Source organism: Equus przewalskii, chromosome 4 (assembly GCF_037783145.1).
Source record: "Equus przewalskii isolate Varuska chromosome 4, EquPr2, whole genome shotgun sequence".
Classification (NCBI taxonomy): domain Eukaryota; kingdom Metazoa; phylum Chordata; class Mammalia; order Perissodactyla; family Equidae; genus Equus; species Equus przewalskii.
Genome location: NC_091834.1, coordinates 63,594,044 through 63,618,721, shown reverse-complemented (window position 1 = coordinate 63,618,721; position 24,678 = coordinate 63,594,044). Strand labels below are relative to the sequence as shown.

The window sequence follows — 24,678 nt, the reverse complement described above, 5'->3', positions numbered from 1 at the left end:
AAATAACCAAAGGAATCCAAAGAAAAAAGAACAAAGCTGGAGAGGTATCACACTTCCTGATTTCAAAATATACTACAAGGCTATGGTAATCAAAACATCATGGCATTAGCACAAAAACAGACACATGGAATCAATGGAACAGAATCGAGAGCCCAGAAATAAACCCACACATCCACGGACAGCAAATTTTCAATAAGGGAGCCAGGAACATACAATAAAGAAAGGAAAGTCTCTTCAATAACTGGTTTGGGAAAATTGGACAGCCACATGCAAAAGAATGAAAGTAGACTGTTATCTTATACCATACACAAAAATTAACTCAATATGGATTAAACACTTGAATGTAAAACCTGAAACCATAAAATTTCTATAAGAAAATACAGGCAGTATGCTCTTGAACATCAGTCTTAGCAGTATATTTTCAAATACCATGTCCGACCAGGCAAGGGAAACAATAGAAAAAATAAACACATCAGACTACATCAAACTAAAAAGCTTCTGCACAGCAAAGGACACCATCAACAAAACGAAAAGACAACCCAACAATTGGGAGAAGATATTTGAGATATTTGCAAACCATCTATCTGATAAGGGGTTAATCTCCAGAATATATAAAGAACTCATACTACTCAACAACAAAAAAACAAATAACCCAATCAAAAACTGGGAAAAAGATCTAAACAGACATTTTTCCAAAGAAGATATCCAGATGGCCAACAGGCACATGAAAAGATGTTCAACAACACTAATTATTAGGGAAATGCAAAACAAAACTGCAATGAGATATCACCTCATGCCTGTCATAATGGCTATGAACAAGACAGGAAATAACAAGTATTGGAGAGGATGTGGAGAAATGGGAACTCTCCTACACTGCTGGTGGGAATGCAAATTGGTGCAGTCACAATGGAAAACAGTATGGAGAGTCCTCAAAAAATTAAGAATAAAACTACCATATGATCCAGCTATTCCACTGCTAGGTATTTATCCAAAGAACATGAAAACACAAATGCATAAAGATATATGCACTGCTATGTTCATTGCAGCATTAGTCACAATAGCCAAGACTTGGAAACAACCTAAGTGTCCATCAAGGGACAAATGAATAAAGAAGATGTGTTGTATCTACACAATGGAATACTACTCAGCCATAAAATAAGGTGAAATCGTCCCATTCACAACAACATGGATGGACCTTGAGGGTATTATGTTAAGTGAAATAAGCCAGATAGAGAAAGATGAACTCTGTATGACTCCACTCATAGGTGGAAGTTAACACTTAGACAAAGAGAACTGATTGGTGGTACCAGGGGAAAGGTGGGGGTGGGGGGAGGGCACAAAGGGTGAAGGGGTGCACCTACAACGTGACTAACAATAATGTACAACTGAAATTTCACAAGGTTGTAAACTATCATAATCTTAATAAAAAGAAGACAAAAGAAAAAAAAAAGAAAATCTGGCAGTCAGCCCAGTTAACAATCAAGAAAAGAAAACTGAAGAATGATGACCTGAAAAATGTTTCTGAAGAAAATGATCTGCTTATCAAAAGGTTAAGAAAGACCTCCAGGAAAATGGATGAGGCCTTGGAATAATTTTCCCTAAAAAGGATCCTCTTTGTCAAGGTGCTTGTAAGGTCAAATTTGAGTGTGTATCCTCATGCCACAAACAAAAACCCACATAATTCTTTCATTGTTGTCTCCAAGAATTAGTACATACCTGTAGGCATGTCATAAATTGCAGCAAATACATATATGATAAAACAAGCACTGTTAATTTTAATTTTCCTTATTTTTCAAATAAACCTTTTGTTTTCCCAAATGAAAACAATAAAATGTTGGTTCCAGTTTCCCGTAGTCTTTTGTGATACCAATTAGTCTCAAAACTTTCCTACTTCAGTCAACTCTGAACTTTCTATTTTGTGCATCAAGCTCTCTTTTTATAGTTACATTGCCTTTTGCTGTTACTTTATAACAAATATTCTGAAAGGGCAAATTTTAGACTCTTCTTTTTAAAAATTTCCTGTCTGATCTTATATTTTTACTCTTCTAACTCTAGGCTGTCAAGTTCTCACAAGTGCCTTTCAGATTTTGCATTTGGCTTTATAATTATTATTAATAGAAGCTCACATTTAGTGAGAATTTGCTATGTTTCAGGCACTTGCTAAGCATTTTCCACAGACTACTATATTTAATTTGGCCAACAACCCTGGTAAAGCACCATGATTACTCCTATTTATAGTTGAGAAAATTGAGAAGCAGACAAACTAAGAAACGTGTTCTCTATCACACAACTGGTAAAGGGCCAAGCCAGCTCTGGAATCTGTGCACTTCTGATGTCAAAGTCCACTTCACAGCAGTATTTTCTCATTTTGGAACTCACTCCTAATTTTTAAAAATGAACAAAGTGTTATATTCTCTGTAAGAAAAGTTTTTTCCCGAGGCTTTCCTATATTGATTTCATCTAAATTTCCTTAATGAAAGACTTCAAATTTGTAAAAATTCAAATAAAGTGTAAAACCAACAGCTAAATCACACTGACAATATGAAAGCAAACACCAAATGTCTTCTCAAGCATCTAAGTGAGACCTCAGACAACTAAACTGAAATTCTGCTGAAATGGCTCATTTGGAAGTAGCCTCAAAATATCATCAAACCCTTAAGTGGAAAAGGTCATTAACTCAAGTTTAAAATACTAAAAATACTAAAAAATGGGAGTTTTGAATACATCTCCCTAAAAGATAGAATAGATACCTTATTCAGACTTATATTCTCTATCTTCTCCTACCCACTTAATATAGCAAAGATGTACAAAATACTAATTCTTGGGTGGTCCATATCACATCTCAAAATAAGTTTTCTGATCCATATCCGTGAAAATGCTCATCTTATTTATCACACACTTTTTCCCCCTCTTGGCTTCCTGTTGGCCCAGGACTCCTGCAGTGCCAAAGAAAATACAGCTGAAGCTATGGCCCATTACGACTTTTGACTCATTTGATCATATTATGAGAATATTCATTTAAGGTACTTGATCAACCTGGATTGTCTTTTTTTTTTTTGAGGAAGATTAGCCCTGAGCTCACTACTGCCAATCCTCCTCTTTTTGCTGAGGAAGACTGGCCCTGAGCTAACATCCATGCCCATCTTCCTCTACTTTATACATGGGGCGCCTACCACAGCTTGGCTTGCCAAGTAGTGCCATGTCTGCACCCGGGATCCGAACCAGTAAACCCCGGGCTGCCAAGAAGCGGAATGTGCACACTCAACCGCTGCGCCACCGGACCAGCCCCTGGATTGTCTTTAAGCCTTCTTCCTTGCCCAGTTTGCTCTGCTTGCCCTGCTGGGGGCCCACACCATTTGCTCTCCAAGCTTCCATCTGATGGACCATCACTAATCCATTCCACTTTTTGATGGGGAAAGCATACCTAGACATAGGAAGTTTAAAAACCCATGCAGAGGTGATAAAATATCCAGGGTTTATGAGGTTAAAATGATTAGTATTCAAATATCATGAGTTAGGCCCACCCACATACACATTAAGTTTTGTGTATGTGCTTGAGAAAGTCAAGTGTTAGCTGTAATTATGGCCATTGAAATGCTGTCCTAGACACTGAGGTCATAAAAGGAAGCCTCTGGCAATGTAAGGCAAATCTCTCAACCTCAAGGACCCACACTGACAAAGCAGGTAACAAACATATATGAGAAAGCCATTTAGGTCAACTAAAGGCCTTCACATTCAGATTTTCTAAAAACCCTACCCTGGTGGCCCTCTGTGACTCTCCTATAAGAGTAGAATGCATACAGCTGAGATTAGAAAAAAGACGTTTAATGAAAGTGCAATATCCTCCAGCAGAAAGATGTGAATACCAGAGCTATAGATAAGAGAAACGTAAGTTTGATGGTTCTGCAATATACAGAACTCATCCAGAAAAGGTTAGGCTAAATCCTTATAGAGAATCTGAAGGTCAATAAAGGCAAGCAGGAGAAATGTGAGGCAAAGAAGTCCATAAGGTAATTCCCAGTGGGAAAGATTTTCAAACTCTAGACGCCAGGGAGGAAGTTGTCATCATGGCCTTTACTGGAGCTAAGAAAGGGCACATCCAAGGTGCCAGGCTCATAAAGTCATGAGGCTAGAAAAGACCAAGGGTTTTTTATTCTGAGATGTTTATCCATCTGCAATTTAATAGGGAACATGGTAAAATTACACACTCCTGCCTTTTAATACCAACCACTAAGTCACTTCATCTCCCTAGGCCTTAGTTACCTCAGCTGTTAAGTGAAGGAGGTGAACCAGATGATTTCTGAGTTCCTGCCCAGGTATTAAAAAAAGATCATGTCTGTGAAAAGTGCTTGTATGCTTATGTTGTTCAGTAATCTACCCCTTTCTAATAAGTCACTTTACCTTCACATGTTCTGAAACAACTATTAATAGCTAAACTAACATTGTAAATTGCACAATTACTGGCTTGAAGCAGAAATAACTCACAGTATTTCTTATTATCTCTGTGATAATGGTATCATGTCACCTTTGGAATTAATAAAAATTAAGCATAAAACAAAAATAAATCCTTAATATATTCCTCAGAGCAAAGAAAAGAGACTGCGTGAAACCATTTTTGCCCGTTTCCTCCCACACTGCTAGACAAATTTAAGGGAAAAGAAGGCCAGATCAAGAATAGCTTAGACGGGAGGAAGCTCCAGCTAGAAACGTATTTGTACCATTGTGGTCTGTGTGGTCTAGAGCGAAGCCCAGTGGGCTAGCGGGTTAGGAGATCTGGATTCTAGACCGAACCCTTCTGGTAACCATGGAACTCTGAGCAAGATATGTAGCTTTTCCTAACTCCATTTTCAATTTGTAAAAAGGCAATAATTATACATGTTCCTTCTACCACAAAAATGTGCTAAGCACAGAAATAAGTGTGCAAAAAATTTGGATTCTAGGGAGGAAAGGTCTTATAGGCAATAATGGAGCGTATTAATGATAAACAGCACTGATTCAACAATTTTTCAAAACTCGCTGTCATGATTAGATCAGAACAAGTGGAAGGGAGAGTCACTCAACCAGACCTGAAAAGTGGGTCATCGTTATGTAAAAGCAAGCCATTATGACTGAAAGTGAAGCACAAGTAGGCACAGCCTCAGTTTCCCAGTGGAATGTGAACTCAGCTGGACCAGGCGGTAGACGCACAATCCTGGCTTACAGACATCTGGTTTGTGAACAAATGCATTTTCCATCTTCCTGTATTTGTCTTCATTTCTCCCTCCCTTCCTTCTCTTCCTTTCTTCTCCCTCTTCCTTCCATACATTCAGAAACTTTGCATCAAGGGCTCATAGGGACACAGCCCTCAAGTTGCTTCCAAATCTAATTACTTAAACAAATGACTAAAGTTCCACCATCAACAAATGTGACTTGGGAGCATCTGTTCTCTCCAGGTGTCCAGGTCTTTTCTCTCAGCAATGCCACTAGATTCCTAATGGCTGCTCCCAAAGAGGCTCTGATAGGGATGTGAGGAAGAGAAGGCAGGGCTGCCACGACCTTGCACTGACAGATACACCAGCCAATCACAGGACTGATCTCATCTCTTTGTAAGTCTTCTCTTTTATGTCATTTGCCTTTCTCCTTCAAGCCTCCGTTGTTTTTCCAGTTGGCAAGGAAAGAGGGAGAGGCATTTACTCAGTGCTGATTAGAGTGAATGTTTTTTCATTTACTATCTCATTAAGCCTAAATATTTGTTTCTTAGGAAAATAATCCCGTAACAGTGAGCAGAAGATAGACAAGTAGAGGCTGAAGGAAGAGTCAGAAGGATGTTAACAAGCGCAAGATGAAGAAAACCTAAATTAAGACCAACAATATTAGAATTCTTTCTACGTGGAAAGGCCTTTCTATTTTGAAATGCCATATTAGAAATATCCTTTTGGGGTAAAAGTTAGATTCTACCCATGTGTGAATAAGGCAAAAATATTTCAAATCATAGAATATAGAATTCCATGACCACAAACCAGCTAGTCTCCCCTCAAATTTAGAGATTGAATTATACATATATCCCTAACAACAGTAACAGTGACAGCTTGAATTTTTCGAGTATCTGCTCCAAGCATTGTTCTAGGAGCTTTACGAACATCTAAGGCCCTGGCAGCAAGGGAGGCATTATTCTATCCACTTTCAAAAGGAAGAAACCAAGACTCTGGAAAGTTAAGTAACATATCCAGGGTCATATGAGTAGTAAGGCCTAGAGCCAGGACCCAAAGGCTGGTCTGTCTGCCTCCAGAGTGTGTGCTTATTAGATTATGCTATGCTGTCTCCATGTTTATCTTTTTAAGTTTTCGCTTGCATTCCTTTTTACTTCTAAGAATGCTGACTGAGGGGGAAAGGAGGCAACAGGAAGAGCATCAGCATGGGGGGTGGTGCACAAAAGGCATGTAAGAAGGAAGAAGGGAAAACCACACCACTTCCCATACTACAGTCCTGGCTTTAGGAGGAAACAGATGCTACAGCTGCAGCATTTAATACATTCATGGACTTTATGCTCCTTACTGCCGCCATTAAGAGAGACACTAAGAGGAGGGAAGCGGGACTTGGAAGCTGCTGCCTCTAAGGGGCCCGAGTGCAGCACCATTGACGGCTCAGCCTTTCTGGTTGTGGGAAGGGATGAGCTGGGTGCCCACGGCCATCACTACCTGCCCATGTAGGGGCAAGCTGGATCTCTCCCATCCTGGACCGTAGGTGCCTCAGCCCTGAAGCCTGCTCACATCTCCTCATCCCCAGTCTCTTTCTCTGTCTCTTCTCACCCATTCTGATGACCACAATCCAAGCAAACGGCAGAAGGGATGGGACTCATCTGGATCACATTAGCTGCTTGTATTATGCTATTTACATTTATGAAATATGGTATCGCGAGATCACATTTAGTAAAACTTTTCCTTAAAAATAGTTTTATTCTCGAATCTACTTTTTATTGGTTAGAAGCAAAACAAAATGGATCATATATCTAAAAGGGAAGAAAAAAAGACATGCCATTCTAGAACTGTCTAGCAAGCAAATACCCTAAGGATACTTATCCAAGTGGTTACCCTGGGATATCTGAGAGGAAACGTGAAAGCAATTTTCTTGGCGATCATCACTTTGATATGAAATGTAAACCCCAAATACAACCACAGGCACATTTCTTTAATTTGGAAAAAGTACAGTTGTGATAGGGAGCATGCATGAAGCTCTTACCTGGCATGACCATGGTCTGTGGAGCTGCCGCATCAGTGCTCAAGCAGAGACGGCCACCTTTGGCTAATCGATCGCAGAGCAAGGTGATATGTTTCTTCAGTCGGCTTGTGTCTTTCGGCATGCTCAGCTGGCTGCTAAGGTTCAAAGCTTGCTCCTTTGAACTCTTCGATAGGCAGGTCTTCAAGAGGTGGGAAATAGCAGCATCCACTGTTTCTTCCCAGCCCTGGATGCAAAAGCCAATTTTGAATTTATGCAAAGATGACAAATGAGCAAAGTAGGCACTTTACTGTTAACCAAGTTATAAGATTATGACTGTTTATGTCCAAGTGTTGGGGACTTATTAAGAGCTTGGTCTGGAATATTTTAGACTAGCCCAGTTTTGAATTTTAGCTCTGTCAGCTGTTTGACCCTGAGCAAGTTACTTAATGCCTCTTAGCTTCATCCTCATCTACAAATGAGGATACTAATAGTCTGTACCTCCAAGGGTTGGGTGATTAAATGAGATGGTATATGAGAAGCGTTCAACCCTGTGCCAGGTGTGAGCAATTAGTAACAGTAATAATCACCTCAGGTGTAAGTATGTTTGATGACCTGGAGGCTGAAGCTGCCAGGATTATGGTTCACTTTGCCTCATCTTTCTGCTGAAGGAGAACTGGCCAGGACAGGGAGGACCTTTGGGTATCTTGGGGGAAACTGGAGTCAAGAGAAAACCCTGGAGTCTCTCTCACTGTTGGCCCCACAGCCTTGGGGATGCACACAGAAACCAGGGGAGCTTATTTCAAGAGAGATTTTGTGACACACAAGCCTATCTAGTCCCACTTCACTGCCCAAGTGACAAAAAGTGACACAAAATGAGGAAGTGGGCCATTTGCCCCACTTCTGCTGGGCATAGTGGAGCTGTGCTGCAGTGAAGACCTCAGGAAGTGCAGTGCCACTTTAGCACTGTGAAGGCTGTACTTCCAGGAATACTGATGCTGGGCAGGGCCCTCAGCATTGTCACAGAAGGCACTGGCACTGGCAGGACAGGCAGGAGGAGGCACCACCCTCAGGTGGGTTCAGATAACAAAAGAATGAGGAGCAGGAAGAGTCAGCTTATGAGCTCCCATTGGATAGCCCCAAGGGGTCCCAGAGATAACTGGGGCAGATTTTGATGGGGATCTAGAGGTCCTAAAGAGCACAACAGGGAAGCGTGGGTGATGTCTGGGTATTACTGCCCATGTGACTACATTTGTACCCAGAGGCTGGTAAGACCTAGAGCACCATGGAGCTGACAGCCAAAGTGACATTATAAAGAAAGACACTGAATGAATTTATTCTCTTAGAATTCTGCAGAATAGGCCAAGGCCCTTAAAGAAGAGGTGAGAAACCTGACACTCAGAGAGAAGGAGCCCCTGGGAGACTTTTCTCTTAGTAACACTTCATCCTCAACCGTATCAGATGAGCCACCTTTCAAATATGCAAATCAGATCAGGTTACTTCTAAACTTCAAAACCTAAATCCAAATGCTCTATTTAGCATATAAAGCACTTTCTGCTCCAGCTTCTGCTCCATTTTATTCTCTTCCTATCCACCTGCACGCATGCTCTCAGCCAGGCCTCTGCACACGCTCAGCTCTCCTGCTGCAATGTATTGTCTCCACTCCCTATCTGGCCAGCTCCCACTTACGACCCAGCTCAGGCACTGCCATCCAAGGATTGAATTCGTGGGCCCTCCTCAGGGCTCTGAGGCCTCACGCGCCCAATTCCATCATAGCACTCCTCACCCTGTGCTGTGGTCACTGCATGTCTGCTTTCCCCATTACAGTGCCTGGAGTTCTCTACACCCTTGCACTGTGCTTGGTAAACAAAGGATGGGCAAGAAATGTTTTTGCTGGACAGAGAGATGGTGAGACATAAAACCAGGATCTTAGAAGTAGAGGCCTTTGGAAATCTTTTATCTAGTCTTGTGGGATTTTCCCACAATAGCAACCATCTGCCTAGGCATGGCTGTCTTCATCACCCAAAATTACTACTCTTGGAGGCAGTTCACGCCTTTCAGGGACACATGTAACCATCAGAAAGCTATTCCTATACTGAGCCAAAGTCTGCCCCATTGGCCCTTATTCTTCCCTCCAGAGGCATGCAGAATAAATCTAACCTCTCTTCTACATGACAGCCCTTTATATCTGTGAAGACAGTAATTCTGTACCCTTTCCTCCAGAATAAACATCCCCAGTTCCTCCAGCTCTTCCTTATATAAACATGGTTTCAAGTTTTCTCTCCATCCTGACCACTTGTCTTTGAATGAGCTCCAATTTTAAACACTTAAAAATTTACACAGCTAACTAGAGAACCCCACACTGACCCCAGGACACCAGGCTAGGGATGGGAGTGCAGGGGAGGACACAACTGTCCCTTGCGTTCACTGCGAATTCTCTTGGCCAACCTGGCCTCTGGTCCCCTCTGCGCTCTTGGCAGCTGCACCACACTCTTGATTCACAATGAGCGAATGGACAACTAAACCCCAGGCCTTTTCCTCACCCCCACATGTCTTCCTTCTAGGCTCATGCGTTGGTTCATTAAACCAAAATGCAGACTCTATATATATCCACCAGAGAACTTCTCATTGATTGCCAAAATCAGGATTTTTTTTACTCTATTGACCCATAATAGATGCCATCAGGCAAATTAGAAAACAAACTATTTACTTTAAAATGATCTTGAAAATCCTTTCAAGAGATGTTAAAGAGTGTAAAAACAGCTTTCTGCCCCAAACCACTAACGAATAATAAACCACAAGTTGTTACAAAGACATCTCTACACAACCATCAAAATCTAAACTAGACAAATATCTAAAATTGAATTCGTATTTCAATAATAATGGGAAGAGGTAAATTGAGATAAAATAGTAATCCAGATGTCACTGGAGAGGATCTATTTTTAAGTTGCTTTTGGAACCATTGACAAAGAGCTCTAGAATAAAAGAGGAAAGATCCTTTACATATAATTTGACATTTATGTGCTCTGTGGTCATTTCAGCATTAAAACAGTTCCTACTCTTTTATAGACTATTCATCTAAGCAAACTGCTATTTTCATATGTAGGTTACAGTAGCATATTAAATAATTTAAGTAGATATGGCATTTAGTTAATATAGAGGTACTACAGAATTTCCTTTCCTACTCCCAACTTGCAGATCAAGTCAAAAACTATCACAAAGAATCCTAAAATTTATATGGGGCAACAAAAGACCCCGAATTGCTAAAGCAATCCCGAGAAAAAAGAACACAGCTGGAGGCATCACAATCCCTGACTTCAAAACATACTACAAAGCTACAGTAATCAAAATAGCATGGTACTGGTACAAAAACAGTTGCACAGATCAATGGAACAGAATTGAAAGCCCAGAAATAAAACCACACATCTATGGACAGCTAATCTTCAACAAAGGAGCTGAGGGCATAAAATGGAGAAAAGAAAGTCTTCTCAACAAATGGTGCTGGGAAAACTGGAAAGCCACATGTAAAAGAATGAAATTTGACCATTCTTCTTCACCATTCACCAAAATAAACTCAAAATGGATCAATGACCTAAAGCTGAGACCTGAAACCATGAGGCTTCTAGAAGAAAATGTAGGCAGTACACTCTTTGACATCAGTATTAAAAGGATCTTTTCAGACACCATGTCTTCTCAGACAAGGGAAGCAATAGAAAGAATAAACAAATGGGACTTCATCAGACTAAAGAGCTTCTTCAAGGCAAGGGAAAACAGGATTGAAACAAAAAAACAACCTACTAATTGGGAAAAAATATTCGCAAGTAATACAGCTGACAAAGGCTTCCTATCTGTAATATATAAAGAACTCACACAACTCAACAACAAAAAATTAAACAACCCGATCAAAAAATGGGCAGGAGACATGAACAGACATTTCCCCAAAGAAGATATACGGATGGCCAATAGGCACATGAAAAGATGTTCATCATCGCTGATCATCAGGGAAATGCAAATCAAAACTACACTAAGATATCACCTTACACCCATTAGAATGACAAAAATAACTAAAACAAATAGTAACAAATGTTGGAGAGGTTGTGGAGAAAAAGGAACCCTCATACACTGCTGGTGGGAATGCAAACTGGTGCAGCCACTATGGAGAACAGTATGGAGATTCCTCAAAAAATTAAAAATAGAACTACCATATGATCCAGCTATTCCACTACTGGGTATCTATCCAGAGAGCTTGAAGTCCGCAATTCCAAAAGTTCTATGCACCCCAATGTTTATTGCAGCATTATTTACAATAGCCAAGACATGGAAGCAATCTAAGTGCCCATCAACAGATGATTGGATAAAGAAGATGTGGTATATATACATATATATATATATATGTATATATACAATGGAATACTACTCGGCCGTAAAAAAGAACAAAATCATCCCATTTGCAACAACATGGATGGACCTTGAGGGAATTATGTTAAGTGAAATAAGCCAGATAGAGAAGAACAATCTCTGTATGACTCCACTCATATGAGGAATTTAAACCTGTGGACAAAGAGAACAGATTAGTGGCTACCAGGGGAAAGGGGGGGGGGGTGGGGGGTGGGCACAAAGGGTGAAGGGTTGCACCTACAACACGACTGACAGATAATAACATACAACTGAAATTTCACAAGATTGTAACCTATCATTAACTCAATAAAAAATTTTTTAAAAAACTATGTCATGTTTAGGTATTTGTCATGGGTATTTCTTTAATATAATTAGGCATGATGCCAATACTTTAGAAAAATTGCTACTAAAATACAGCGTTATTATTTGGAGGGCCTAAATTGCTACATAAACTCAAATGTGATAATAAAAAGAAATGTTAATGAGACAAAAGAAGAGCCTTTGAAATGAGAGTTTTGTTAAATAAAAATGCAATGTGATAATTCACTGACCAAACACGTAACATACTTACCTGCTGAAATGTGAAACAAAACTAAGTGGAAATCTAGAATGACAAGTGTGAGAAGTACCTTAAAGGTAATCTATTTTAATCACCTTTTTGGTGTTTGAATCCACCACCTTTATTCACAGCCCTTCAATCAATAAGTCTAATATTCAGTTTTAATGTCTAACCACACCCACACAACCTCCCACATGCACATACCTAACATTTACCCTTTGAAGATGAATATCAATCGTACTAATAATTTTGCCTTTTCTAATTGTGAAAGTGAAGGAAAATCTTAATTTTGGGAAAATAGTGCTAAAAATGTCTCAAAGGGAAGAAACTAGTAAGCATGTGCTCTTCATTGAGAATTGATTTGATTTTACTTCTCAAATCCCCAGCCTCTTTTTTTTTTTTAATTTCTCCCCAAAGCCCAAAGTATGGTTGTAAATCCTAGTTGTAAGTCTTTCTAGTTCTTCTGTGTGAGCCGCCACCACAGCATGGCAACTGACAGACAAGTGATGTGACTCCATGATTGGGAAACGAACCTGGGCCGCCAAAGCAGAGAGCGTGGAACTTTAAGCACTAGGCCATTAGGGCTGGCTCATCCACTGCCTAACTCTTAAAGTCGAGTTAACTCATGTATGGCTTTTAGAAAACAACATCAGGTATGAAGTTAAATAAATAAATCTGTGAATAAATCAATAAATAAGTTTAAATGTACACATTACTCTGTTTTATCTTCTTCACAGCCCTTGTCAGTATTAGAAATTAATTTATTTATTGGGGGTGTTTTTTGTGCTTACTTTATCTAGTTTAATATTGATAATTGGGGTTTTCCTTTATTCCCGAGGTCTAGGCTCTACTCCCTGTGGTAACTTCAGTTTTTTGTTAGTTCTTCTACCTGAGCCCCTACATTGGGAACCTGCTTAAAGGGTCACGCCTTGATGGTCCTGCCAAGTCCCCTCCAAGGAAGTAGACTCAACAGCTGTGGCCCTGCTGACTGACTTCTCCAATGCCAAGTTGCCTGCTCCAAGCATCCTCCAGAATTCCCAGTTCTCTGCCTTCATGTTTCACCTGCCTGTGTGGAGGCTCCTGTATGGTCCCAGATGCCTCTCTGTACCCGTGTGATGCCCCATTTCTATGAGCCAGCTTTTTAAATTCAAGGCCTTAGCCTCTCCTGGTCTGTTCCTCCTCCTAATTGGAGTCAACTAAGCTATGCCTTTGCTATCCAGAGACCAGATGGGCATGGCTGAGCTTCTGACTTCTCTGCTCTACCTGCCCTGCTAGTCTCCACTGGTCACTATGTCTAAATGCTGGCATAAGCAAGTGGTTCATCAGAAACAGTAAGAAGCAGAAAGTTTGACCAAGTTTATAAAGTTAATTTCCCAGGTTTAAGTTAATTTCCTAGGGTATCAACCAAAGTAACCAAAGAAAAAAATAAACTAAAAGAGTATTCTCATTCCACCTGTGAATTAAAAGCACAAAGTTGAAGATAGCTGCCTCTAGGCTTCCGGGTTATGACTTAATCTCAGTTACTTCAACTGCTCCTTCACTGTATGACCTTAGATAAATCACTTAATCTCTGTGGGGTACATCTGAGATCTCCACAAAACAGGAGTAACACTATTTCCCACGCCAATCTTACATGAATGGTAAGGCACTCTGAAATCTTAAGTGGAAGATACTATGGGATAAGCACATATATTCACTCTTACTTTTTTAAAAAAAATCAGAAAATACAAACACAACATTGAGATCCAATGTGCAAAGTAACATCTTTCAACTTTTATTCAAACAAATTACAAAATTCTGCAAACTCACGTTTATAATAGAAACACTAGCACATTCTTAACTATAGCAGTATAGGGAAAACCACAAAATGCCAGGGTAGCATTTATTACCAAATGTGCACACAGTTAACTCTAAGGAAGAGAGAAAAGGTTAAGAAGGAGATGTGTCTAAAGGAACAAACAGAGGTTGTGTAGCCATAGCCCAGGTTCCAGTGGAGGAGAAAAGACTCTCAGAAATGACCTGTCTTACATTATATGTTGGAAGGCAAAATAAACTTTACATCATGTTCATTTATCTGAAAAAAATTGTATCAACAAGAGAAATAAATTTCCTCTTGAACAGATGTAAAGGACTCCCAGTGAACAGTCTTTGGTATTTAGGATTGATCCACAGAGACTTACGGTTATTATTAGTTTGTATTGTATTGTATCATATTATACTTATCCAAGATAAGCTAAAAATAATCACACGAGGGGTCATTGTAAACCTAGGAACAAATAAAACTTAGTACTTTAGTTGTAAATATATGTTTTGGAAGACACTAGAATTGTTCAGGATTTATCTAGGTTCAGATTATTTTCAAAGAAGAGACTGTACTCAGTGAATCTCCCTTTCACGCAAAGGAAAGATCAAAAGGTTGAGCTATTTACCTTTATAAACTAAAACAGCTCTTCGAACCTAAAACAAAACAAAATAAAATTTTTTAAAAATGAAACCAAGCTGTACAGCCTACATGGTGTCTTAATGAGTTTAAAATTATATTCAATGGTTTTAATAAAATAAAGTATTGAAAAAATCTGCTTTAACTTTTTCAGTCCACTGCTAACAAAATGAAGCACTCCCTCATTTCATTCTTTTTTATTTTAAACTGAAATGATTTATTACACTTTTGGAGTTCTCTACTTCTTTGTCATGATTGAAAAGCTGTAAAAATTTAATTCAGGTTTCAACCAAAAGTAAAACAGGGTGCTGGGTTTATCAACACTGCTTTGTGAAAAATGAAGCAGACTGCTTCCTATTGGATGCAAATCTAAAACCTCTTTGACTAACAGAAGCTAAGCGGCCTTCATAGAGTTTAGCCACAATACAAGCAGAAAGCACAAGGTTGCTTCAAACCAACCTATGCTGATCCTGTTTTTTCAAGCTTATGTTTTGCATTTGACCTGTACTCCCATTCTGAACCCAAAGCTTTAGATAGAGGAATATAAAATGAATTACCCGAATTATCATGAAACTTGATCCTGGATAGACATATTCAGTTTTAAGACAAAACCTTAATGCTATCCCATGGAGACATCGCCTTGACTACGCAGTAAAGTTTGCTTCAGACAAAAGCTTCCAGGCACATGCACTATTCAGAAGGAGCTTACAAAAAAAAGTCAAGACTGGAAAATGAAGATTCCAGAAGAAAGCTGCTTCTGGTGATGGTAGGTTAGATAATTTGGACCAATTTTCCCACTGATGATAACTATAAAAAAATATTAAAAATCATTTTTTTGAAGGTACAGGAAAGCTAACAGGATAGTAATTACCAGGTCAAGATCCAGGGGACAAGAAGCTCAGGAGAGTGAGTCCTGAGTTTGATGCGGCTTTTCCCCCTGAAGTCATTAGCTCAGGCCTGACATGCAGCACTGACTCTTTACTTATTCAGCATCTCACGCTAATGACTTAGCTTGCTTAAATATTTCCATAATTAAGAGGCAGCATGGGGCACGAAAAGTGCACTGGATTAGAAATCAGAAGCTCTAGGCTGAACTGTGGCACCTTTCCTTATAAGCTGTATGTCTCTGGGAAAATTACTTTAGCTCTCTGGGTCTCAGTTTCCTGATCAGTTAAAAATCAGAAAAATAATTTCCCTTGCCAGGAGCTTGTAGATTTAATGCGACATATTTAGCAGTTGTAGGTCCTTAAGTCTGTGCCACTATTCTTCCTTGTGAGAGTTCTCTCTAAAAGTCTCTCTTTTCTGGGCTGGTTCCCATGAATAACAGCAGCAAGACTAGAAACGATTTAGGACCTCTCATGTGCTAGAAAATGTGATAAGACTTACAAATGCTATCTCAGTTAATTCTTACCATTATCCTGTGAGATATGTATTATAACTTCCAACTAAGACTCTACATGTAAGTATTTTACTGCAAATGATACAATTATTAAAAGTGGGAGCTGTAATGGGATCCAGGACTGCATGGTTCTAAATCCCACGCTCTTGACCACTATGCTACCAAGACTTCTTTCCCATTTCATTACGTGGGTCTTTCAATCTGTTGTCATCAGATCATCTTAGGCCTCTTCCACTAAACTGGGCTTTAGATAATATCGTATGCAGTCTTCCCCCTGAAAAATTATGGTCACTATTAACATATTCACAGAACCAAAATTTAAATCAGCTTCTTTATCCAAGTGAATAATCTGGATACAATTAAATGGGATTTTACTACATAATCAAAAAGCACCATGATCTGTGCCAGTTTAGGTGGGCCAAAGCTTTAGAAGAGTCCAACAAAGCTGTTGGCACTTGCATACACTCCCGAAACTGACATCTAGGAATGGCCTTGTGATACCATGAACATAACAACGGTCAGACTTGACTGACGAGTCTGAATTACAGATGCTCGTTTCAGGGACTCATTATTGAGAATACTGAGAGCAACCACTCCTATTATGGAATCATAAGACACATAGGGTCACAGACTCCCCAAGTGCCCCCATATCTGATAGAGTCTGGAGAAAACTCTATTGAAGCTAAGAGAAGAACCATGTGAACAAACTAAGGGCAGCAACTCCTCCCCTGACAATGCTGTGTTCTTGACAATCTCAAAGAACAAAGAATGACCGAACTCAGGAAAAAAAGGTCCCAAAATACATAAAGCCACTGATTTAAGTGTAAAGTAGTACATGATCCTTTTCTTTCTGTTTTTATTTCCTCCCTTTAATTAGTCTGGATTTTTCAGGACCACCCAGAAGCTTCACTATTTTCAGATGTGACTATCTGCTTCTTTCTTGGTCAGGGCCACCGATGGATCTGAAACAGCAATAGGAAGGTCCACATACTAGATTCCTATTTCTATTTTCTTTCAAATAGAATTCAAGTCTGGAGAAAAAGTATCTAGAATGGTATCTGAAGTGACTGAGCTGCAAATTATTCAGTGTTGGTGTCATTTTTCACGGCAATCAAGCTAACATAACACAGCAGCAAAAATCTCCAAGTTGAATAGTAATTATTTACAAGACGGTATGTTTACCCCTATATTGATCCTATTTTCAAATGTCTTTGTCCATTTAATAAAGCACTAGTTTGAGTCAATATATAATCATTTATTTATTTCAAAAATATTTATTTAGAGCCAATTGATGTAAGACATTACACTAAATACTGTGAGGTTAACAAAAAAGGTGAATCAGATATGGATCCTACCTTCAAGAAGCTTACATTCAAGTGATAATATAAGAATGTATACAAAAATATAATAATGCAGAAAATGAAATGTATTTAGAGGTACAGGTAAAGTGCTTTAGGAATGATTTTCTTTTAGCCCCCCTTCCTAAAATAACATCAAGAATTATCTGTCAAATAATAAAAGTTATTCAACATAGAAAGGTCTTTACACTTGTCTACATAATAAGATACCTTTCCACCAGTTTTGTGCAAAAGTCAATTATATAGGTGAGTTCATGTTAGTGCCATGCGAAGCAAACCACAAGTTGATTAAATTTGTCAGTATTTTCTAGTATAGAATCCAGCACAGGTAGACATAAGTACAAAACATAAATTATACTTATCCTTGTTAAAGTAGTCAAGTTGGAGAAGAGTAAAACTTCAGTATGATCACCTGGTCAAAAGTTGCCCTACTGGGGCCAGCCCTGTGGCCGAGTGGTTAAGTTCACACGCTCTGCTTTGGCACCCTGGGGTTTCACCGGTTCAGATCCTGCACACAGACCTAGTACTGCTCATTAAGCCTCAGCATCCCACACAGCAGAACCAGAAGGACCTACAACTAGAATATGCCACTATGTAGTGCGGGGGGGGGGGGGGGGGGGGGGGCGGCGCTTTGGGGAGAAGAAAGAAAAAAAAATAGAAGATTGGCAACAGATGTTAGCTCAGGTGCCAATCTTTAAAAAAAAAAAAAGTTCCCCCACTGAGTTTGGTTGCTCATTTTTGTGAGGCCCCTTAGTTTGGGTTCAAATCTTGCCTCTGCTATTTTCCAGCTGTGTGATCTAGGGCATATTTCCCCACTTGTGAATTGGAACTAACAGTCCTGTGATAAGGATGTGAGTGCAAGTAGTTTATCTGAGAGCTCATCCAGGAAGTGCCAGTGATGAGTGAGCAAGTGAGCGGGGGACGCCAATAAACTGCTGTGCTATTGAGCAGTTACCTCTATAGGCAACTGGTGCGATCCTGCTGGACTGCTCTGGAAGGTGGTGTATAATGTACCTCAGACTTTCCTGGACAGAGGGACGAGGGAGCTGGGGTATTAATCTACCAGCTCCCATCAGTCATTGAGCAAATACAGTGGCTGTGCAGCCTCTGCCAAACAGGGAGAGTCTTCAAACAAAAAACTGCAGATATTTACAACGGATGAATGGATAAAGAAGATGTGGTGTGCTAACACATGCACACGCACACACATACACATACACAATGGAATAGTACTCAGCCATAAATAAAACGAAATCTTGCCATTTGCAACAAAGTGGATGGACCTTGAGGGCATTATGCTAAACGAAATAAGTCAGACAGAGAAAGCCAAATACTGTTTGATTTCACTCATATATGGAAGACAATAAAACAACAAGCAAACAAACACATAGAGACAGAGAATAGACTGGTGGTTACCAGAGGGGAAGGCGGTGGGGGGAGGGCAGAATGGGTAAAAGGGGCACATGTGTACAGTGACAGATGGCAACTAGAATTTTGGTGGTGAACATGATGTAGTCTATATAGAAGCTGAAATATAATGACGTACACCTGAAATTTATATAATGTTATAAACCAACGTTACTTCAATGAAAAAAATAAATTAAAAAAAAACGGCAGATGTTCAGCAGGGAGATGCTTTCAGAACGGCAGGAGGTGAAGAGATACGGGTGGAGCATGCACAGCGTCTGCTACAACCCCCTACTTCAAAGGGACATAGTGAGGATTAAATGAGGTGATGTATGTAGAGTTCCTGGGCAATGCATAGGACATAATACTGCTCAATAAGAGTTAATTTTCTTACATACTTTTGAATTATAGGAGGCAGGCCTATCTCTTGTGTGTGTGTGTATTTAATTCCTCTTCTTTTTCCTCTATAAAACAGGGAAATCTTCTAATTAGTGAAGCTCATCGGACTTGGTTCTGAGATTATAGCTAAAAACTATACAGAAATGTTTACAATCTTGAATTTAGACCCAGCCTGTTAGAAAGCAACTAACCACTGCCATTAAACCACAGAAACCAGATTTTACTTCATAGGAAACTGGAAAATTTCACCATCTAAATGCAGAAAGTGAAGCATATTACTGCTAGCAATATCAGTGATTTCATCCACATATTCTTATTCACTGTGGTGGGAGAGAAGACCTGTGTTCCTGTGGTTCTTATAACCGACATTTCAGTGAAATCTAAACTTAGGGTTCATAGCTAGGTTATGCAACCTGACAGATTCAAAGCGATGGCAATAGAGACTCAACCTTCATTACTTCTCACAGTCCATTTGGGGCTTTCTCTTCAAAAACCAGCAACTGGTAAGATTTTTCCTATTTATATGAAATCTGCTTCTGGTCAAGGATGCCTGCTCTAAGATGGAAAGCCAAGGCCTCACCTTTTTCTGTAACTTCCTGTCCCCAATTCAAACCACTCACAAATTTCCTCTTAATAAGAAATGACTATAATTATAATTCTTTCACTCTGTGCTTACAATTATGTTCCATCAATTCTAACACATTTTTTTTTTCACATTTTAACATTCTTTAGAGATACGTCTTATTCTCAGCGGCGTCTAACAACTGCTGGCTTCCTGGCTTCAGACATGCTATGGTTGTCAGTGCTTATGTGTGCACAGTCTTTGTCTTAGCTGTTCATAATATGTCACTTCAACTGACATATATGCAAGGGTTAAAGGGATTGTCATTTAAAATATTTTTTAAATTACATCATGATTCATTATTGAATAAAAAAGTTTTGTGCACAGAAAAGTGAGGAAATAGAACAGTTGGAAGTATAAATTTGAATTTAGTGAAGCAAATATGCATAAGAGAAGAATGACAGCAATGCCATATTTTCTTCCAAGTAAAAGCTAAGTGCTTCCAGGACGTTAAAGAAGATAAAGATAGAAGAAATAGGTCATGTTTTGTTACTCAAACACATGCACACAGATTACTATCCTATGCCAAGCCACACAACTGAAGTAGAAGAAATTGCCATATCCCTGGAACAGATGTGTTTGATTAATCAATGTATCACACAGCACTATTGTTAAAGCAGTAAACATCAATTTGCCTAAAATTTCTTGCTAACTGGACAGAAGCTTCTTGACTTCCAGCAACATACGATTCAATTGAGAGAAAAAATGAAGCTTTGAGTTTGGTGAAAAAGGAAAATTTTTAGAATGGATATCAGAGGCTCAGAAAAAATATCACGAAGGCAACAGTGGCACATTCTTAAATGCTGCATAAACAACACTCTTCATGGCACAGAGGACAATGCTGTATGGAAAAATATGGAAGACAATGACCTGTAGTTGAAAGACGAGTTAAGAGAATCAAACTTTAAATGTGAAGAACTTTCAGGAATACCTTAACCAATTTATGCTGCTTAATCAGGCATGAGAGAAATATATGAAAAAATTTATGTCTAAAAGAGCTCTTTCAACATTAAAAATTTTAAGAGATTAAAAAACACTGTCATAATGTAATTGGCAGTGGTTTTTTTTCTAAGTAGTCCATAAAATAATGCTGTAACTTACAATGGATGGCATCTCATTGCTGAAATACAGTATTAATAATAGCTACTAATTCTTCGATGATTGTCATATGCTCAGCTCCACTTTATGCACATTATCTCAATAAGTCCTTACAAGAATCTTAAGAGGTATATAAAGGGTGTCCTCATAATACCTGCACACTTTTGACAAGTGGTTTCCAAATGTGGTCACACATGTAATGCAGTTTTTTAAAATATGGTTTAGCACCTCTGTATTATGATTATTATTATTATCATCTTCCAGCTGACATGGATAACTAAACATCAAAACCCTGAATTGAAAACAATGGTAAAGACACCCAAGGGAGGCTCAGGAGGTGGTCTAATTCATTGAGATCAAACAAATAATGTACTTTTCAGTTGCTTTGTATAAGAAATATAATTCAGATATGTCTTACTGAAGAAGAAAACCTTGATTATATGTATTTTTTCATTCAATGTTTATTGTGTTTCATTAAAACATTTATAGTAGACCGTAGCTACCCCTAATGAAGGCCAGATTATGCAGTTAAAAAAATAGTAGAGGACAGGATATACTTGAATTGTAAGAAGCTCCCTATGGAATAGCTACTCTGATGCTGAGGTGGCCCTTCTCCCAGCCTCACCATGTGAAAGGCAGTGAGCCTCCGGTTCTGAGCACCTCTAAACTGGTGGGTTCCTCTTTCTGCACAGACTGTATTTTCCATCAAACTCCAGGCATGCCTTCATGAGGAAGGCACTGGAGAATCAAGTTCACTCACTTTCTTAATCTTGTGTTCTTCCTCTGTGCCATTTGTTTACTGGTTCAGTAGGAATAAAAAGTGAAAGTAAGCCAAAATAACATCTGAATGGCCATTCTCACCTCTTTTCAAAGCAGAACCAGTCCATGGGGTCTGGGTCTAGTTCACCCCTCTACAGATGAGGAAACCAATGCTCAGAGAGTTCCACAATTTGTCTAAGGACACAGAGCTAGTTAAGTATTTGCTCACAAAGGGATTTAAACCCAGTCTGACATAATATTCTATTCACGTGATATACTACCGTTTGCATTTTCCATCTATTAGCATCTAGGTTGCTTTCAACATTTCATAACATAAATATAAACATCATGGGACCAAATGGATTTTAGTTTATACTTTCAGAGCATTAACTTAGATTACCTGTGCCAAGTGTTGGATAGTTAGCTTTATGACCCACATTTTCCTGGGGGACTCTCTGGAAAGACCATATCAGAAATAGGTGAGTATGTCTATTTACTACATGTCTGTCAACACTATTTATTACCAAATCTGGCTAAATCAATATAGGGGATGTGTAGCTAATAGTTGTTTTCAGTTGCATATATTCATCACTGGTAAGACTGAAAATTTTTGTGTTTATTGATTTGATTTACAAGATACATGAATGAATATATGTATAAATATATATGTGTGGTGGTCTGGCTATCAACCTATCTATATCTTTTACCATCTATACAGGAGAGATCAGGTCTTGCTGTTACAGAGCTCTGAAACATTTGAGGTTTCTTGCAAAAAAAGGAGTGATGCAAAAATGAAAGTATAATGCTTCCTTTTTTTTGGTGAGGAAGATTGGCCCTGAGCTGTCACCTGTGCCAGTCTTCCTCTATTTTGTATGTGGGTTGCCACAACAGCATGGCTTGATGGTGGTGTAGGTCCATGCCCAGGATCCAAACCCACAAACCTCCAGCAGCCACAGCAGAGCACACAAACTTAACCACTACGCCACTGGGTTGGCCCCAGAATGCTTTCTTTTTTAATAAAAATAATTTTTAAAGCTACATAGTTGTTGGAGGAGAATCTGTAATTTTGCGAAATACAGTGAAAATAAATGGGGTATCAAGCATGCCCTAGATACTTATATCTGACTATACACTCAATTTAAGCTTTAATTCTGCGGGGATGTAGAAGACTCTGCCTTTATATTTATTAGAATACAAGACAAGCACATAGACAATTTTAGAGCTAAATTATAATGAGAGCTAAATTATGTCCTATCCCCAAGTGAAGTTCACAAGAGAATGGAAGCCAGAATAAACAGGGAGGAAACGAAAATTGATCTGCCTCTTGAAGAGGGTGGATAGAGGGGTAAATAGGGGACGCTATTTTAGGTGAAGAACAAAGCACTATCAGCCCTGATTTGATAGAAAGAAGTGTGGACCCATAGAAAGTCAGCTCACAGAAAATCAGTTTTAGAAAGAAGATGTGGTGGAGCCAAGTGACTGAAAGTCCTGAATGCCTGGCACTGGAGTCCGAACTGAACCGAGGCAAAGAGAGCCATGGAAAGTATGTAAGCAATGTGGACATGAGAGTAGCGGGCCGTGAGTCTTGCAGAGATGTGCAGGGCATACCAGCGCAGGCATGGGCAGAAAGGCTACTTCCATGCCACCACAGAAAGCCATGGTGAATAACAAGGATGCAAACCAAGGCGGGTTGTCAGAAACATTTCCAAATGAACAGCAGCAGGTCAGAGTGACCGACTAAAGCTGGAGGTGCGGTTGCGTGTGGGGTTACAGTGCAGAGGGAGTACGGTATTTTAGAGGAAAGAGTCACCAATGCCCATGTATAATTTCTGAAAGAATGTAGTATCTCAGAAATGTCAAAATCATCTCTTTCTCATTAGTAGACTCAAAGTAGGTTGGGTAAAGGTATTTTAAGGAAATTAAACTAATATAAATACACTTCCAGCCAGGAATCAAATTGGTAAGCATTATGAGGATGATGATGATCATTATTATCTTCTGGTTGTATGAATTTTACTTATTTAGTTATTTATATTTAAATCACATCTTATTTCATGAAGGATTTGAGGTGACACACAGTGAGAGTGAAGCTTCAATTAATCAATTCTTCATTTATTTAGTCTCTTTATACTTAAATGCACAAATAATATTAAATTTCTCCATTAAAGCACTGTTTCATATGTGATACACATAAGGAAAGTCTAAAAATTTACACACATGGGGCCGGCCCGGTGGCGCAGCGGTTAAGTGCGCACGTTCCGCTTCAGTGGCTCCGGGTTCGCCAGTTCGGATCCCAGGTGCGGACATGGCCCTGCTTGGCAAGCCATGCTGTGGTAGGCGTCCCATATAGAAAGTGGAGGAAGATGGGCATGGATGTTAGCTCAGGGCCAGTCTTCCTCAGCAAAAAGAGGAGGACTGGCAGCAGATTTTAACTCAGGGCTAATCTTCCTCAAAAAAAAAAGGCTCTGAGATATGTTATATTCAACTCTGGTGAAGCAGACTATTATACCATTACATAACACCAGCTGCATCTAACTAGCAACAATGCAGAGTATGTGGCCATTATGAACATGAAACTAATTCTTTCATGTCTATCTTGCTGGCTAAGATCATGGGAATTACCAAAATATTTACTTTCTGCTCTATGTTCCCACAGACAGATATAATTGTGATGATACTTTAACAGTCATAAAGGCAGGCTTGATCCTGACACCAGACTTCCTCCTTTTGTTTGCCTTTTAAGAAGAAGTCATTAATAACAGCAATGATTAGTCATCTCAGTCATCACTCAATCCAGACAGGAGGCACAATAGCCCTTACATCAAATCTGACCTGTGACGTAGAAGTCTTTAGGCCTTGTAAGGGAACCTTGATAAGTCCCTCCACACAATAGGATTTCCTATTATAAACATCTGTTTTCTCACATGAACCATGTTGAACATGTTAAAAATAAGTTTCTCCTTCCATATCAGTTTGTAAAAGAAATAATCAATCAAAATGTAAGCTGAAGGTCCAAATCTCCTTCTCCCAGTGATGTAAATTTCC

At 39.2% G+C, this 24,678-nt stretch overlaps 1 protein-coding gene across 7 annotated transcripts in view; it reads right to left on the bottom strand.

The window, feature by feature from the left end:
* The window catches only part of BBS9 (Bardet-Biedl syndrome 9), a 422,371-nt gene that overhangs the window by 67,109 nt on the left and 330,584 nt on the right, over positions 1-24,678 (bottom strand). For all 7 annotated transcript variants that reach the window (XR_011539202.1, XR_011539203.1, XM_070616207.1 and 4 more), the window contains one exon: positions 7,219-7,441. Coding sequence is in view for 5 of the 7 variants with exons in the window: in XM_070616207.1 (XP_070472308.1) it covers positions 7,219-7,441 (223 nt within the window). In the remaining 2 variants the exon portion in view is untranslated. The remainder of the gene's footprint in view (positions 1-7,218; positions 7,442-24,678) is intronic.